Source organism: Crocodylus porosus, unplaced genomic scaffold (genome assembly GCF_001723895.1).
Source record: "Crocodylus porosus isolate Cpor-Errol unplaced genomic scaffold, CroPor_comp1, whole genome shotgun sequence".
Classification (NCBI taxonomy): Eukaryota; Metazoa; Chordata; order Crocodylia; family Crocodylidae; genus Crocodylus; species Crocodylus porosus.
In genome coordinates this window covers 92,916,386-92,933,604 of record NW_017728906.1, presented here as the reverse complement: position 1 = coordinate 92,933,604, position 17,219 = coordinate 92,916,386, and the positions used below count along the sequence as shown (strand labels likewise).

Sequence of the window (17,219 nt, the reverse complement as noted above, 5' to 3'; positions counted from 1 at the left end):
CATACAGCTACCCATGTCCAGGAAGAAGCGGGCACAGCTGGAGGAGCCACAGAAGAAGCCCCAGTGGCTGCCCTGCAGCAGTGACAATCAGGGCCTCAGGGCTCATGGCAGAGTGCCCCCACACAGCATGGGGCAGTGAGGATTCTCCCCAGCTTGGCACCTGCACAACATCTGTCACATTGCTTGGGTGCAGCACGGCTTGGCAGGGTGCCATGTGCTGTCTGGGACCTGGGGCAGCTACAACAGTCAACTGAAGCCAAGCCTCAGTGGCCCCAGGTCTCAGACAGCGCACAGCGCTCTGCCAAGCTGTACTGTACCTGCGCAATGGGGCAGCTGCCATGTGGGTGTGTAGACTAGATGGGGGCTCTAAACTGAAGCAGTGGATTTTTAAAAACACCACTTCAGTTTAGGGCCCTTTAAACCACACACCCGAACTTACCTGCCTCTCCAGTGGAGGGGAGGCTGACCTGCCAGTGGGTGGAGCGGTCTCTGGGCTGTGGAGGGGGGGCTGGTACTTCCCTGAGTGGCAGCGCCAGCCCCCCCACCAGGTGGCACCCCCCTGCAGGCACCCAGCTCAGGAGGTCCTGGGGAGACAGCACCATGGAGGGAAGCACCGGGCCCCTGTGCAGCTCAGGAAGGCAGGTTCTGGGGAGTGAGGGGAAGGTCAGGCTTGCTGCTTTTCTTGGGCAGAGCCTGCCTTCCCAGGCTGCTGCCAGGCTGCCTGCATGGGCTTCCTGCAGAGCCCCTGAGATGCACAGAGCCAAGTGCTTCGCTCTGCCGTTGTAGGGCAGTAAACTAAAACTCCTTCGAGGTTTGCTGTACTACAAGTCATTTAAGGCTCATTACACCGCTGGATTTTGGTACAGCGGCTAGAATTACTGCGCAGTATGCCGCTGATGCATACAAATACAGGCACCGTTAAAGTGGTGCAAAAGCATTTAATCCACTTCAAAATGTCATGCACACATGTGCCTCATTTTGTCTACACAGCCTTGCATTAATTTTAGACAGCAAATGTGGTATTTAACTATAGATGAGGATTGACATGTATACCAGTAGGTGGCAGTAGTGGCACACAAGAGAAATGCTTGTAAAAGAAGTCCTTAAAACATACATATTTGGTGCATCTTAAAAATAAGCTTTTATCTGCAGTAAACCCTGGGACTTGCTTTTTTGTCAAACCTGTTTGTATTTGAGAGCGTGAAAAAATCATTTTGTGTTGTTATAACAAGTTTTCCATGGATGTTAAGTAGAAAAGATTGCTACTTTAAAATTACAATATACTATGTCAGGTTTTTATTTTGAATTTTCTTACCAATCCAACCTCAGTGAATAATGGTCTCTGGAAAGAAAGGGAAAATAATTTTTACAAAAATAATTAACACTCCCATTACAGCTCCTTCTGTGGAGAAGAAGAGTAACATCAGATAGTGTAGCAAAAGATTGGAACCCTTAGTTCAAATCAAAACAAATGATTTTGCCAGTGTCTGAATATTTTTAGAATAGGTTTTGCTTGACCTTTTTTTTTCTTCACATTTTTGGAGTAAATCAAGGGATCATGGATGATCAGTAAGTGATAGAGACTGAATTCCCATTTTTAAAAAATGAACAAATCATTCATCAGAGATCTGAACTTCATCATATTGCCTTACCAGTGTTCCTCAGCTCAAGCTGTGAAAAATGTTTATCGTCCGCATTCGAGATGAGGTTTAGATTTATGCTAATATCTTCTTTCATTCTACAATGTATGAGAACCTTCTTGCTATCAAATTTTCTAGGAAATGTCTTAAAATAAGGATGCCATTTATTTATTTATTTTTAGTCATCCCCAAAGGTCGTGATAGAAGTGTGCATTCCAAATTTAGGTTAGGAAGGCCACTGGTCCAATAATATAAAAATTGGGAGTATTTTGTAAAAGAGAATGGTTTTAGCTTATTTAAATGAGCCATTTATAATTTGCATGTAGTCCTTAGGAAGATGAGGTTGTGTATAAATATTTTGATATGAGAGTCCTAAAACTGACTAAATATCTTTTTTCTTCAGATGAGAGAGAACTTTAATTAAACTTGTACACAATTATCACACAGTATATAGATTCATAGAAGTAGGGTTGGAAGGGACCTTGTAGATCGAGTCTGACCCCCTGCCCTGGGCAGGAGGGAGAAACCAGGCTCCAATGACCCCAGCCAGGTCGACGTCAAGCCTCCTTTTAAAGACCCGTAGGGTAGGAGCCTCTTCCTTTGGAAGTTTCTTCCAGCTGCCCTGACTATGAAATAGTGCCTTTGGATGTCTAGTCTAAACCTACTCTCTAAGAACTTGTGGCCGGTATTCCTTGTTACCCCAGGGGGTGCTAGGGGTAACAAGGTCTCTCCCAAACCCTGCTGGTTCCCCCTAGTGAGTTTTATAGATGGCCACCAGGTCCCCCCTCAGCCTTCTCTTGCGAAAGCTGATCAGGTTAAGGTCCCATAGCTTCTCTTCGTAGAGTCTGCCCTGCTGTCCCCGGATCATGTGGGTTGCCCTCCTCTGGACCCTCTCAACGCTGTCCACATCCCTCCTGAAGTGCAGCGCCCAGAACTGAATGTAGTACTCCAGGTGCAGCCTGACCAGTGTCGCATAGAGGGGGCGGATCGCCTCCTTGGACCTGCTTGTGATGCATCTGTGGATGCATGACAAGGTATGGTTAGCCCTACTGACCATGACTTCACCTTGTCAGCCCATGTTCATCTTGGAGTCAGTAATGACTCCAAGATCTCTTTCTGCCACTGTGCTCTTGAGAAGGGAGTTTCTCAGCTTATAAGTGTGCTACTGGTTCCTACTGCCCCAATGCAGCACCCTGCACTTGTCAGTATTGAAATCCATCCTGTTTTCATTAGCCCACTCCTGTAACCTGTCCAGGTCCTGCTGTAATCTGTCCTTCCCTGCTAGTGTGCCCACTTCACCCCAAATCTTGGTATCATCAGCAAATTTTAAATAGGCTGCTTTTCACCCTGGCGTCCAAGTCACTAATAAAGAAATTGAACAGTGCAGGCCCAAGGACCAAGCCCTGAGGGATGCCACTGCCTACTTCCCTCCAGGTCGAAAAAGACCCATCCACCACTACCCTCTGAGTACAACCCTTCAGCCAATTTGCAATCCATCTGACTGTGTAGGCATCAGTGCCACAGTTGCCTAGTTTTTTTTTAATGAGGATGGGGTGGGAGACAGTGTTAAAGGCCTTGCTGAAGTCCAGAAAGACTACATCCACCGCGACACCTGCGTCCAATGCTTTTGTGACCTGATTGTAGAAGGCAATCAGGTTGGTCTGACAGGACCTGCCCCTAATGAAACCGTGCTGGTTGCCCTTGAGCATCATCCCTGCTGCTGGCCCATCACAGATGTGCTCCTTGATAATCTTCTCAAAGAGTTTCCCCAGGATTGACGTAAGATTAATTGGCCTATTGTTGCCTGGGTCCTCCCTCTTCCCTTTGTTAAAGATGGGGACCATTTCGGCTTTCTTCCAGTCATCTGGCAACTGGCAGAGCACCATGAGTGCGTGTAAAGCCGTACCACGGGCCCCACAATAACCCCTGCCAATTACCTCAACACCTTGGGGTGGAGAGCATCTGGGCCTGCTGATTTGAACACGTCCAGCCCTTCCAGAAGTTCTCTAACCTGGTCTTCCCCGACCTTAGGCCTGGCGGCGTTTCTTTTGAGTCCATCTGGAATCTTGGTCAGGGAGTCCCGGTCCCTGCACAAGAAAATGGAGGCAAAGAATTTGTTAAAGAGGTCTGCTTTCTCCTCTGGTACAACCACCAGATTGCCAAGCATATCCTGCAGGGGCCCCACATTACCTGGTGCCTTCTTCATTCTCCCTATATATTTAAAAAAGGACTTTTTTATTATCTTTGATCTTGACGCTAGCCCTAGCTTGGTATCTGCCTTAGCTTTTCTAACAGCCCCCCTACAGACCTGAGCGGTGGAGGCATACTCCTCTTTGGTGATAGCCCCACCCTTCCACTAGGTGTATGCCTCCTTTTTGGCAGTCAGGCATTCATGAATGCCCTTGGTGAGCCAGGGGGGCTTTTAGGCACTCTTGTTCCCCTTGCTTCTTGTTGGGATTGTCACCCCTTGGGCTCTGAGTATTATCTCCTTAAGAAACGACCACTCATCTTGGGCACTGAGTTCCCCTACTCTCGAGTACCCCAGCACCTCTCCCACTAATCTCAGCTTATTGAAGTTGGCCCTCTTAAAGTCTAGGGCTACCGCCTTGCTGCAGGCCCTTGACACCTTGCACTAGATGATGAATTCCAGCACGTGATGATCGCTATCGCCCAAGTTATCGAGGACCTGGAGCCCTCTTACAAGGTCGTTGCCTGTGACCAGGACCAGGTCCAGCAGGGCATTCCCTCTGGTAGGACTGTGCACCTCCTGGGTTAAGTGGAAGTCCTGTATCTCTGTATATGAACAAGTAGAGTGAAGCCCAGTGTTCCTTACTGATCCTTAGTGGATGCTGATAGAACTAGGAATAGCAAACTGATTTCTTTGGCTATTCACATTGGGGAAGAATGGAAAGGAGAGGCTGAGAGCCTCAGCTAGAAAGATGTTTACTGGCATCACTTGACATTAAAGCTTTTATGACATATTTTCATTTATTTTATTTTTATTTTTTTTGCCTGGTAGGGCCATGGACTTGTTAGAATCCTGTGGCTTGAGAACACCATGGACCCATGATCCATCTGTATCCATGGGTCTCTCTTGAACTCGGGGGAGTCATTGTCTTTGGTTTCCCCATTGTCTTCAGGAAGGCTTAGCAAGTCCGTTTTCACACGATCTTGAATGCAACATCCTGGTCCACAGTTGGTTCTCTTATTTCCTTTATCCAAGCCTATTATACTAATAGAATGGGCAGGTGGTTCATTCATAATTCTTTTTTTTTTTTCATCAGACAACATGGCTAACGTATCTAAGGGTTAATTGTTGGCACTTTCAGGAGATCAAGAGGTTCTGGGAAGTTCCTTCACAAGGAAGTCCTTTGTTGCCAAATGGAACACATTCAAAAGACTTGTTCAGTGGGTTGGATCACCTCATCTCTTCCTTATCTGGTTTGAATGAATCCAGGGGTCAGAAAGTTATTCCCAAGCTATTTTGGTCCTTTGGACATGCGGGCTGTCAATATGTGCTAGGCTTCCTTGTCTCACTTATAAATAAAGCAGTCAGAGGATGTAAAATGCAAAGTGGGTAGACCTCACTTACATTAGGGAAGCATCACAGGAGATCAGGTACTAATATAAATTTATCACTGCTGTGACCTTCAACAGGAGAAGAAAAAGAGAATAAACAGGGTTAAAGTAGAGGAGTAAAGTAGACCACACTTGAAGGAGCGAGGGGAATAGAGTTAGAGGGTGATTGCTGTGTGTACCAGACAGCTCTGCTCACACCCTGAGGGTGGGAAGACAGTGAAAGAAGTAGTAAAGAAGTGGGAAAATGGTAGGTTAAACCATGCTGCATAAAACTGCATCTGAGGAAGCTAAGAAGATAATTGGTGAGCGGAATCTTTAACTTCCTTGGCTGTCATGGAATATCTGGGCTGTTTGATTAAGGGCTTTTTGTTAAGGTACTGAGGAGTTCAGAGCTGACCTCAGAAGGAGACGAACTAAGTCATTAAGGGTTGGGGGGCTCAAGATCCCAACCACAAGGACTGGCCAAGGCCTTTTCCAAAACTGCTGGTCAAAAATACTGAATTATTGTGATAGTCTGAAGTGAGTATGGTGTCAGGGGAAGCGTTTCCAAGAGGCTGATAAAATATTTACACCCATCAGCAGGAAAATAAGTGCCAGAGATATCTTGCTTGTTGGTTCCAAAAGCCTCCTTGACGCTGAATTGCAACTTCAAGCTTGCTTGCTGTGTTGCTGCTTTTTGTATTCTGCTTTTGTTGCCTTGTTTCACGTTGGCCTGGAACACCAAATAACCAGGGACACCTGATTTGACAGTATTGGAAGGCCAACTTTTGCCACTGAATTTCAACTCTAAATAACCTAATTTGCTTACCTCATTGTAGTAGGGTAAGGGGGTGCTGGTCTCTTGCCTCTAGCTAGGTCTGCCACATACTTTTATTTATTCTCCTCAAATATCTGTTTTCTGAGGGCTCCTGCTCACACATTACCTTTGCACCAAAGGGCATCAAGAAGGATATGGAAGGAGTGGGGTAGGGCGGGGCAGGAAAGGCTCTTACTTACTGGTGGTGAAGGGCCTTTTGCATTTTTTCAAATAGAGATGAGACCCTGGGGAATTTGTTCTCTAAACAGGTCCACCTGTTGGAATTGCACTGTGAAACTGAGGGGAGGCATTAATGAGTTTGGAGGGTAAGGAAGAGAATAACCCAGTTGTGATGGATCATGGAACTCCACGTGTCTGTAAGGGAGAAAGATTGGAAGAACTTATTGGGGATTTTAAACTTTTTGCTGCTGTCTTCAGACACACATTCTATATTCATGTTTGTTTAAACCACTAATTCTCAACCAGGGTGCTATGACATACTGGGGTGCTGTGAGATCCTTCTAATGGTTTCCTGTGGTGCTGGACTGTATTAATGCTTAAGGTGGGCAAACACCTACACATGATTCACAAGATAAACCCAAGGATTTCAAGTAGGAATCTGTAGTGTCAAAATCTTTCTGGCTTGTAGTCTTTCTGATTTTTTTGCAACAGAAAAATTGCTGTACTATTTTTCTGCAGTCAGAAAATTAGCAGAAACAAAGAGCTGGCATTTTCCAAGGCATGCCTTGAGTCTGCAAAAGGTTGAGAACAAGTGGTTTAGACTCATGAAGGGAGTTTTCATATGCACCCACAAAAATTATTTTTGGTGCTTACATTATTTACTTTTGGGGTGATGGCTCTTTCAAAGCTGGTTTTCTCAAAGTTACGTGCTGTGGTTCTTTTTATTATATGAAGCTTGATTTATTGAAAGAAAGAAATAAGACGGACTTGTAATTTTCTGCTTTTATTTGCTTTAGGGGTTGTTTCATTAGTGGCTGTTCATCCTTCTACAGTAAATACGCTTGGGAAACAGCTCCTGCCAAAAACATTTGGACAGTCTAATGTCAACATTGCACAACAAGTGGTAAGGATTTTTTTCTATTATTGGTTGCAAATCTATCTAGCTGTAGCTTAGTTTAAATTCACCATGTAGAGAAGGAGTCAATCTTTTAAAGCAGTGGGCTGCCACTTGTGACTCAGCCTTTGCCACAGGCTGCTGTTTCCCTTCACTTCCATTGAAGTGAAGGGAAATGCTTCTCCCTTCTGCAGCACTCCCCTCCATGGTGCCCAGATTGCCTCCTGCTGGCTCCATCATTTGCCTCTGCTATGTGCCTCCAATCCCTGTCCCTGAGGAACATTTGGCAGTGATGATGAGCTGCAGCATGCACTATAGGAGGTGACAGGATGGTGGGAGGATCGGCAGCATGTTGTTGGGTGGAAAGAGCGCTGAAGTGAGCTGTGTACTGCTGATCCCCAGTGCTGCTGTGGGCCAGTTCTGCCCTTTGGGCCACAGGTTGCCAACTTCTGATGTGGAGAATCGGTTGTTGCGTAACATGCAAAGTACTGGCAAAAAATTCAATTCAATCTAATCTTCTTTTATGAGAGGGGTTGTTTATTTAACCAGTCCAGTAGTTTGTTAATAACTGTTCTCATGGGTACAGGCAGCATCAGTGTGTAAATAGGTGCCAGCGGTTATCAAACTAAACCAGCCTTCAAGACCTTTCATTACTGAATATTCAGGTCTCTCTCTTGGTAATCAGAATTGTTGCTATAAATCAATGATCTTTTCAGACTGGTATATTTTGGATCTTGGACTAAAAGCCTGTTTGCAAGTATCTTAAGAGAGATCAATATTGGGAAAATAATTAAATATAAAAAGTATGGAGGTTGGATGGTGTGTGAAGCTAGTAACAAGATAAAATGACCCTATTCCTGTAGTGTAAAAGCCTCTGAATTTTTGTGCCTGTGCACTGAAATATGAATTATTTTTTAATAACAAAGAGAGCTAAGAGTTTGGAGGTGTATTGAACAAGAGGTGGTTGTATTCATGCATCCATGCCCTCAGTTATAAATTACTACAAGGAGCACACAAAGCTTTAGTGCATCAATAAAATTATCAGCATGTATGCTCTTATCCCACAGTCCCCTACACCAGAGGTTTTCAGCCTTTTTGGATCAGTGTACCCCCGGCGGCTGAACACGGGGAGAGTGGCCGAATGTGGAACGGTGGCAGCCATTGTGCGCAAGCTTCCCTCATGTCTGGGTGGGCAGTGCCTGTGCAGCAGTGCAGGATGGTTTGTGGCGGCATTCCATCCCTGCTCACTCGCTTGTACCGCTGATTGACAACCCTGCCCTACGCTAAAAATGAAGGTAGCTTATCCCATTTTCATTGAGAGGCAAACTACCTCACATTTACCATGGAGTAAGAGAGCGCGTGCAGGCTATTGGGAAAGAATTGACTGAGCACGTTTGCACCCTGGCTTACCTTTAGTAACTCGTTCTTGGACCCATCTTGGAATGCAAAGAGCTCTGGGGTTGTCTGACTATACAAGTTGTATCATTTTAACTATGTTGGTATAATGAAAATAAACGTTCTTAATATGGATACAGTTACAGCAGCCAGACATACCAGTATTATTGTATCCATGCTAGGGATATTGGGGTACTATTTCAGTAAAAAAGAAAAAAAAAAAAAGGGTTTTGATTCCCGCCCCCCCCACCTGAAGTAATTTTATGCAGATCTAAAATATGTGTAGAGACCAGGCCTAATACTTGAACTCCATACACTTCAAAAGTTCCTTCTCAGACCATGGATGGTATTGCATGAAATGTTTGTAGGGCAACAGATAACTTGATTGTACTACATTGCAGGTTATATATTAATTCAGTTACTGTTCTCAGGTCTTCCTTTAGTTTCTCAGAAAGGGAAATTCCAGCCATTGCATTGGCTCTTATTATGTTAATGTAGTAACCCATCGAAGGAACTACAGTAAGGAGAATTATTAGTAGGTCCTAGGTCATAACTTCATAATTAAAGTGACATGGAATCTTTATAATTTTTATTAAAGTGCACTCGTTTCACTCTAAACTTTGAAAGGATTATATTATTTTTGGGGGTTTTTTATTACAACTTGAGAATTTCTCAGAGTTTGAAAACTAAGATAAATACATACATTAAAATGTGATCAATTTTGTCTGTGGTTTAAATTGCTGTTTTTCTAATTCCTCACCTTCAACTCCTGATGATTGGTCACTATTGGATAATTTGCCATTATGTGCATTCCCTTTGGAGTGGCAAATTAAATAGTTTACTGTATTAAAACAACTCAAATTTTTGCAGTAGTTTAAAGATTTTTTTTTGCTAACTCCTAAACATACTTGTGTATGGTATTGCTTGTTTAAAATATTAGTTTTGAAATAATAGGTAATTACACTCTCCCATTATTATTTCTGTGACCATTAGAAAAACTCATAGAAAGATTTATGTACTAAATGTCTGGATCATAAGATAATACTAAAGAGTGTAGAGCCTCAAATGTTGAAGAGATTTTATTCACCTATATATGTAGGTTTCTTCATGCTATGTAAGTAGGATCTTCTACTTGGGATATTGTATACTGGCTATACTGATACCAACATAAATTGGAGCTTAGTTGTATATTGCCATGCAAGATAATCAGCTTTTATTCTTTGCATAGACAGCTCCTTGAATACATTCAGTGCCTTTCCTTAATTCCCAGAGCTCCAAGTTGGTTTTAAGTGAATGATTTTTTTTATTTCCTGAACTCTTCCTATCCTGGAAAGATCCTAACTCAGTAGGCAGGCAAGGTTCTTTAGGAAAGCTTTTCTACTTGTACTTTCCTTCAAGGTAACCTCATCTGTCTGGTCAGCCATATAATTGAGGTGTTACACGACTCTCCAAGACTGGATTTATTTTTAGGTACTTAAAAATAAAACATTTAATTTTAAGTACTTGTTTGGCTTAGCTATAAAATAATATTCTCCTTTTACCAGAAGGGCATAAAATCAAGGAGTAAATCAAGTCAGAGTTAAGTCCTTGGACAACATGGTGAATACAATAAAAGAATGTAAATACTGTAGAATAGTTTCTGCCCTTCACTCCCCAATGCCTTGGATTTATTCACACACTCTGTAGTTGAATTGTAGTCTAGCTTGCTTTTATAAGCAGAATACTCCAGACAATTGCTTAGAAGCAAATTTTTTTTTCTTAAATTTGCTTTTTATTAAAACTAAGCTCTTTTCTTCCTATACCCCTTCCCCCCACCCAAATTCATGAACTTCCTAGTGACTTCAGTATATTTTCTAACTAATACTTTTTATCCATGAAATTACATCCTGTACTATAAACGAAATGAAATAAAGAAAATTTACCTTAAATAATCATGTAAGGTAACTGTAGTGCACTATGCAGAATTCACATTAAGGTAGGAGTGCTGCTCATTTGGCCTTGTGGGCCAGGTGAAAGGTTCAGGTCTGGTCTGCGAGCTGGATCAGGCCAGAGACTAGTCCCATATTCCAGATCCACCCTGCAGGGATCATCTGCTGTGAGCAGCACATGCCCTGGACCAGCTGTTTTCACTTTGCAACATATGTGCCAGGTGCAGCCACACCTGCCATATGCATCATGCACCAGGCCTAGCCCCAGCCCCACACACAGGACCTGTCTGGGGCATATGCTACATGTGGCATCCACACTGGAGTGGCCTTGCATGCTGGATCTAGTGTACAAGGCTTGTCTGTGGACCTGATCTGAACTGGCCCTAGATTCAGTGAGCAGGGCCAGTCTGGTCCAGGTGCCACATACAGCCTCTGCTCCGTAGCAGCCCCATATGCTGCATGCAGTGCATGCCACCTCCAGCCTGGTGCAGTATGCAGTGGATGGGGTTGGTTTGAGGCATGTGCTGAATGCAGTACCCACAGTAGACCAGCCCTGTGTGGTGGATGTGATATGATATGTGAGCCCAATCTGGACAGGCCCCAGATCCGGCATGGCAGACTGGTCTGGTATAGTTGCTTTATGCAATACATATCCTAGACTGGCTCTGTCATGTGAAGACTGCTTTAGATGGGTTCCACGTGCTGCTGGGACCAGTGCATGTTGCATGTGGCAGGCAACACTGGGCTGGATGATGTGGTTCGGTGGGCCATATTCAGCTTACAGGCCATATCTTTGATATCCCTGCTTTAAGGGATGCAGTACAGCTAGTAGATGGTATTCTGCAATATGAGCTGTAACCTGGTGAAAAGGGTGACTAGCTAAAGAGCATATTTTGAGATTGGAGTGGGCAAGGAGGGTGATGCACTGATGTATTAATACTCCTATAGACTATCCATCACTAAACTCAATAGAAATTGTGTCATTTTGTGGGCAGGGCTCAGAGCATGTTATAAAAAAGTCAATATCGTTACTTACAAATGGAAAAATGAAACAGAGCAATGAAATTACTTGCTGACATTGCGTAGCACACCCGTGGTAGAGCTAGAGATAGTAAAGGCGCCCTAAAGCCCTGGGCATGTGCTGTTAGAAGCACTCCAAGTGCCTTTAAGTGCTTTAAGTGGTGAGTGTACAAATGTGAATGATTTCAAGTAGTACTTTAAAAATGACCCACTAAAAATGAGCATGTTTTAAAGTGCTTACTTCCTTTAAAGCCCCCATCCCTAAGCCCCTGACAACTTGTATACACACTCATACACATGTGGGGGGAAACGGGTAGACGGTCAGTGAGTGCTATCCTATGTACCAGGCAGTTTTCAGAAACCTCCAGAGGTATGCAGAAATTCTTTAGTCATCCTGGATTCAGAGTTTTTCAGATGCATCTCTGTCCATGGTCCAAGTTTTGGTCCTGTGTACTAACTGGTAAATTTGCTGCATCCCTTAAAATAACTTCTGCTAATTTCATAGCAGTTACCTTAAATCAGGCTTGTCCAATGTACGGCCCATGGGCCGCCGTGTGGCCCTCCAAGCTGTTTTCTGAGGCCCAAGGTGCTGCAACGGGGAACCAAATTAAACACTGTACTTTCGTTTCGGGGGGGGGGGTGGTGATGTGATACTGCTTCCTGTGAGGTCTTTGAATATGACTCACCGGCCCACTGAGTGATAAAAAGTTCATGATCCAGCCCCATGTTCAAAAAGGTTGGACACCCCTGCCTTAAATCATCTTTTAAGGTAGGTCGATATGTATTGCATTTACTTTACAGTTTGTACTTCAGTTAATAAAAACAACTCACGAAAATTCACTTGTGGCTGTGTTCATGTTCTGATTCCTTCATCACAACATAGCAGATCCTGTATTTATTTATGCTTTAAACAGCAAGAACATACAAATATTGGAAATACTTTCAATTGTTTATTCTTACTATATCTGTTTAACTCAGTGGCTAATGACTAGGGATCTAGGTTTTCTGTTTGCTGCAGAAAATGCAGATTTTCTCCTTTAAAGGAGAAAATTGTAGGGAACCAAAGGTTTTCCCTTGCAGACTGGCAGAGTTCCAGCCTGCAAGGGGCTGAGGGGAGTGGGAGGAGGCTGGTCGAGCATGGGGCACCACATGCATGTGGCAGCCTGGTGCAGAGCACCTTCTGCAGCTCCTCGCAGATAAAGTGTGTGGGGCGGGGAATGTGCCTTTGCAGCCTAGGGGGCGTGACCTAGCATGGGAGGGGAGAGCAGGGTGGCAAGACTGGCTGCTGCCACTGGGACTTTTACACGAGCAGCGCAAGGAGGGAGGGGGCGCTGCCCTCCCCTCCTCCCGATGCCAGCTGTTTATGCCAGGCTGTGGCTCTACCCTGGAGGTGAGGTGGCATAGGGGGCAGTGCAGATGGACTGAGGAGTAGAGCCATAACCCAGCGCAGGACTGCGGCTGGCAACAGGAGGTGGTGAGGGCAGCACAGCTTGCTCCTCCCCCCCCAGCTTCTCCTTATTCTGCTAGTTGTGTGGGGGTCCTGGTGGCAGTGCAATGAATCTCATCACCCTGCATCAGGTCGTGCCCACTGAGCCACAGAGGTGGCTCCTGTCTCTGCTGGTCGGACCAGATTGCAGCTCCATGCCCCCTGGGGGGTCACATTCCTGCCCCTTACCCCCCCCCCTCGCCAACCGCGCCACGTGTCTCCTCTGGTGTTGCCTATGCTTAGGCACCTGCACCCCACACACTGAGGGGTGGAGGACAGTGGGTCAGAAGTAAAGGGCACCAGCAGAGCTGGGGGGGAGGGCTATAAGTTGGGAGTAAGGAGCACTGGCAGGACTGGTGGGTGCTTTGGCTTGGGAGTGAAGGGGCAGCTTGGTGCCACAAAGCAGCCGGGGGACAGCCACAGCAGGACCTGTATCCTGATGAGTAAAAAGGACAAGGAGAGCTCTGATTTTCCACGTTAAAGCAAAATCAAATGCCAAAATATATAGGTATTTAGAATTTATTTTACTATTATGATTAAGACACTGTTAGGCTTTCAGATTTATTGATATATTTACAGTTTTAAAGCAAACATTGTGCTCAACAGAGAGAGAGAGAATGAATTTTGGATTTTTTTTAATGGAGAAACCAGAATCCCTGCTAATGAGACAAAAGTTGTGTCTTCGATTCAGATCTGTCATTCACTTCATTTAAAGTATAATCTTTTGGTGAGCATTTTTTTAGAATTCCAGGCAATCTTATTTTGAAGACATAGGTATCCAGATGCTTACAAATGGGATTCAGTAAAGAGATAGGACGTCAGTTTTGGCCTGAATGAAAAATGGAAGCAGTAGCTATGTAAAGTATGAGATATAACGTACTGGAAAAATGTGTTGTATAGCTGAAGAATATGTATATTGGAGGAAAGAAGGAGGGCGATTCACTGTTTTGTTTATAGTCCTATAGAATGCTAGTTACTCAGCTCAGTAGATTTTGGAAATGTGGGTAAGGGTGAAAGGGTTTTGGTTTTTTTAATTTAATGTTTTATGGAAGAATAAATACTATTATTTTTAGTAATGTTGATATATTTCTAAATTGCTGGAGTTTTCCTTTCTGGGAAGTTGAAAAGGATATATTAAGAGTTTTTAAACCTATAGTACCAAAGAGGTTTTTGATGGTTATTTCTAGTTGTAGTTCAATTACTTAAGAGAAAATAGCAACAAGCACTTGTTGGAACAAGTTGTAAATATTGTGTATTATGCAAGTAGTAAGACATAGTAAGGCTTGCCTTAATGTGTGCACAATAGTAACCTATTCAACAGTTAGTTATTTTTTGTCTGTATCACCTTTTAACATCTTCAAAGCAAAAGTGGGTATAACGTCATTTAGTTTTCCATTGAGCTAGAACTCTGAACTGTTGAAGTGAGTGAGGTCACCTAGATTTAAAGCATATGAATTTAAAAAAATCCTTTGTCAGAAGCTAACAGGGTCAGAGTAGGTAGTGCATTTTATCTGTTTAAGATAATAAAATGATACGCTTAAAATAACTCTGGATAGTGTCTGTGATTGACCTGTAAAAAGAATGTATTTATTTCTGATACTCAGCTTTTTTCTCTGCAATAAAACTAGTATTTTCTTTGAAATTCATACAAGTAATTAATAATTTAGAAATGACTCTAATTCCTATAGTTTAATAGGAAGCAGCTGCCATGGTAGCAAGGCCGGTGGAGGGAAGGGAATGGAGGCAGACAACCATTCTCACTGCAGCTGCAGAGGGAAGGACTGCCGCCGCCCCCCCCCCCCCCCCCCCCGCCCCCGGCACCTCCGGGGCCTAGGCATGTTTGTGCGTTAATCTGGCCCTGCGCAGCAACCACCAACAAATCGTACCCTGCCCAGCCCTTCCACCCACAGGGGGGAAAGCGGGGTCCCACGTTTTCCCATCCCCCCCCCCCTCCCAAAAAAAGTCCTATTGCACCTTGCTCCCACCCTTTTGGGCGGAAGGGCCCGGCTAGCACGCAGCTCTTCCAGGTAGGGTTCCTGCTGCCATTGCCTGCAACTCCTGGGGACCTGCTCTGCTTCTCCAGTTTCCTGCTGGTTCTGGTCAGCAGGTAGGGAAGGAGTGTGGGAGGGGTGTGTGGCTGTGGGGAGGAGGGGCTGTAGGGGTAGGGTATGGGTGTGTGATAATTTGTCAGGTGGTGGGGGGAGTGGGGACCCCCCCCATGGCACAGCCTCTGTAGGCAGCAGCAGCAGCAGGCACGGGCACTCAGGGTGCTCATACCTGGCATAGGCACTGCTGCCTGTGGGGTGCATGGCTCGACCCAGCACTGCATATTGAGGTGAGGAGCGCAGCCTGGCTGAGCTGCCTCTGTCTCCAGGACTCTCTGCCACACGCATGCAACTCCCTCATTCGCGCACCACCAGAGAAAAGCTCCACGTGCTGGAGCTGGGTGCATTCGCTGATCCCTGCTGTGCAGGTCTGAGGACTGCTGGAAACAGAGGGGAGCCCCGGCCCCTGTGCATGTGCACAGTGGGGAGCTCCAGAGGTAGAGGTGGCTCGGCTGAGCTGAGCTTGCCACCACATGCAGCACTGGCTGGAGTTGTGCGCTGTCAGGCTGCAGTGCCTGCACCAGGCACGAGCTCTCTTGCCTGCTGCCTGCTGCTGCTGCTGCTGCTGCCTGCAGCAGCTGCGCACCATGGGGAGAGTGGGGGGGTCCCCACGCCCCCCTCACTCTCCCTCACACCACACACTACCTACCTGAGCTCTGCTGATGCCAGCCCCAGCTCCACGCCCTACACCTCACGCTGGCCTGGCAGCAGCTCCACCCCCACAGCTTCCTTACCTGCTGCCCAGAGCAAGTGGGACACGGGAAGCTGATCAGGTTCTCTAGCGGCTGCAGCACTGGCAGTAGCAGACGCACCTGGAAGCTGTGTGCTCGTTGGTCTAGGCCCTTCTGCACTTGAGGATGGGAGAGAAGCACAATAAGGTAAGCTGGTGGGGGGTGTATATGTGGGTGTCTCACTCCCACCCTCGTGGATGGAAGGGCTGTGCAGGGTACAATTAGTGGTTGCCATGAGGTGGATGAAAGTGCCTGGCAGGCCAGATTTTGTCTGCCCCTGCTCTATGCCATTCCCTTTTAGTGAGGCAGGATTAAGTAGACTACTTCTAACAGGTGTTTTCCTAACCTGTTCTTAAAAACTTCTGCAAGGAAAGCATTGTGTCAGGAGAAAAATGTCATGTTTCAGTCTGCAGCTCTCTAAGATGGCTATGAAGAACAGTATAAATGCTGAGGGGCTGGGCTCCAGTGAGAGAGGTAATCTGTTGACACACGCTTCTTTCCATGCCTGTTCTGTGTCCCATTCCACCTCTTCCATATAGTTAACTAGAAGTTATCTGGCTTGGGTGGCTGTTCTGAAATGGCAATAAAACTTAGTATAGAAATAGTGCTCTAAGTTAGGCATAACAACTCCATATTGTTGCAGATTTGGCCTAATTTTTTAAGCAACACATGACTTCTGCAGCCTAGCAACTCTGCATTTTGCCCCAGCCAAATTCAAGTAAACTTCAGAGGCATTTAATTTAAATGCGAAACAATAATAGATTTTACATTATCCCTTTTTTATGCAGTTGCAGAATGAATTAAGCATGAATTTGAAATGTTTCATCTTCAGATCCTCCTAAACTTTCAGTTTTTGTCATTACAGAATTTAAACAATTTTGTTGAAGTCAGACAGGGGGAATAAGCTAAGCTCAAGGTTTTGACAAGTGGGAAGAGGAAACCAAAGAAATGTGATGCCAAGAAAAATGTGGGAAGTATTGGGTATTAGCCTTCAGGTATAATAGAAGTTTTTGTCTCGCAGGCATAAGTGACCCCGCCATCCCTCTCCTGGAAATAGAGTTGCAGCTTGGATGAATAGGCAGATCTTTCTTTAAATATAGGAAAGCCATAGTGATCAGTTTTTGGAATGTTTTTCTTAACTCTGAATACTATAATGTTACAACATGTATAAAAGCTTAGTTGTGGAGAGTAGTTCTTCAGCAGAGGTGGGAGTGGCTGCTTCAGCCAATTTCACAAATATGAGTAAAGGAGGGTTTCATGTATACTCTTAAACCAGGTGGATGGTATTTGTGATGCATATGATTAGTCTGGAGTAGTTTGGAGAGGTGGCTTTCACTGTAACCCAAGTCAGAAGCTGTCTTAATTTTTTTTGATGCAATAGCAGGAAAGATGCAAGTAGAAAGGAGGATGTGGTTCTTCGTAGTTTCTAGGGTCGGAAGGGACCTGAGCAGATCATCTAGTCCG

At 44.9% G+C, this 17,219-nt stretch overlaps 1 protein-coding gene across 3 annotated transcripts in view; it reads left to right on the top strand.

Moving 5' to 3' along the window:
* The window catches only part of TFDP1 (transcription factor Dp-1), an 86,980-nt gene that overhangs the window by 44,201 nt on the left and 25,560 nt on the right, over positions 1-17,219 (top strand). For all 3 annotated transcript variants that reach the window (XM_019529621.1, XM_019529618.1, XM_019529619.1), the window contains exon 4: positions 6,993-7,099. In XM_019529621.1, coding sequence (XP_019385166.1) covers positions 6,993-7,099 — 107 coding nt within the window. The remainder of the gene's footprint in view (positions 1-6,992; positions 7,100-17,219) is intronic.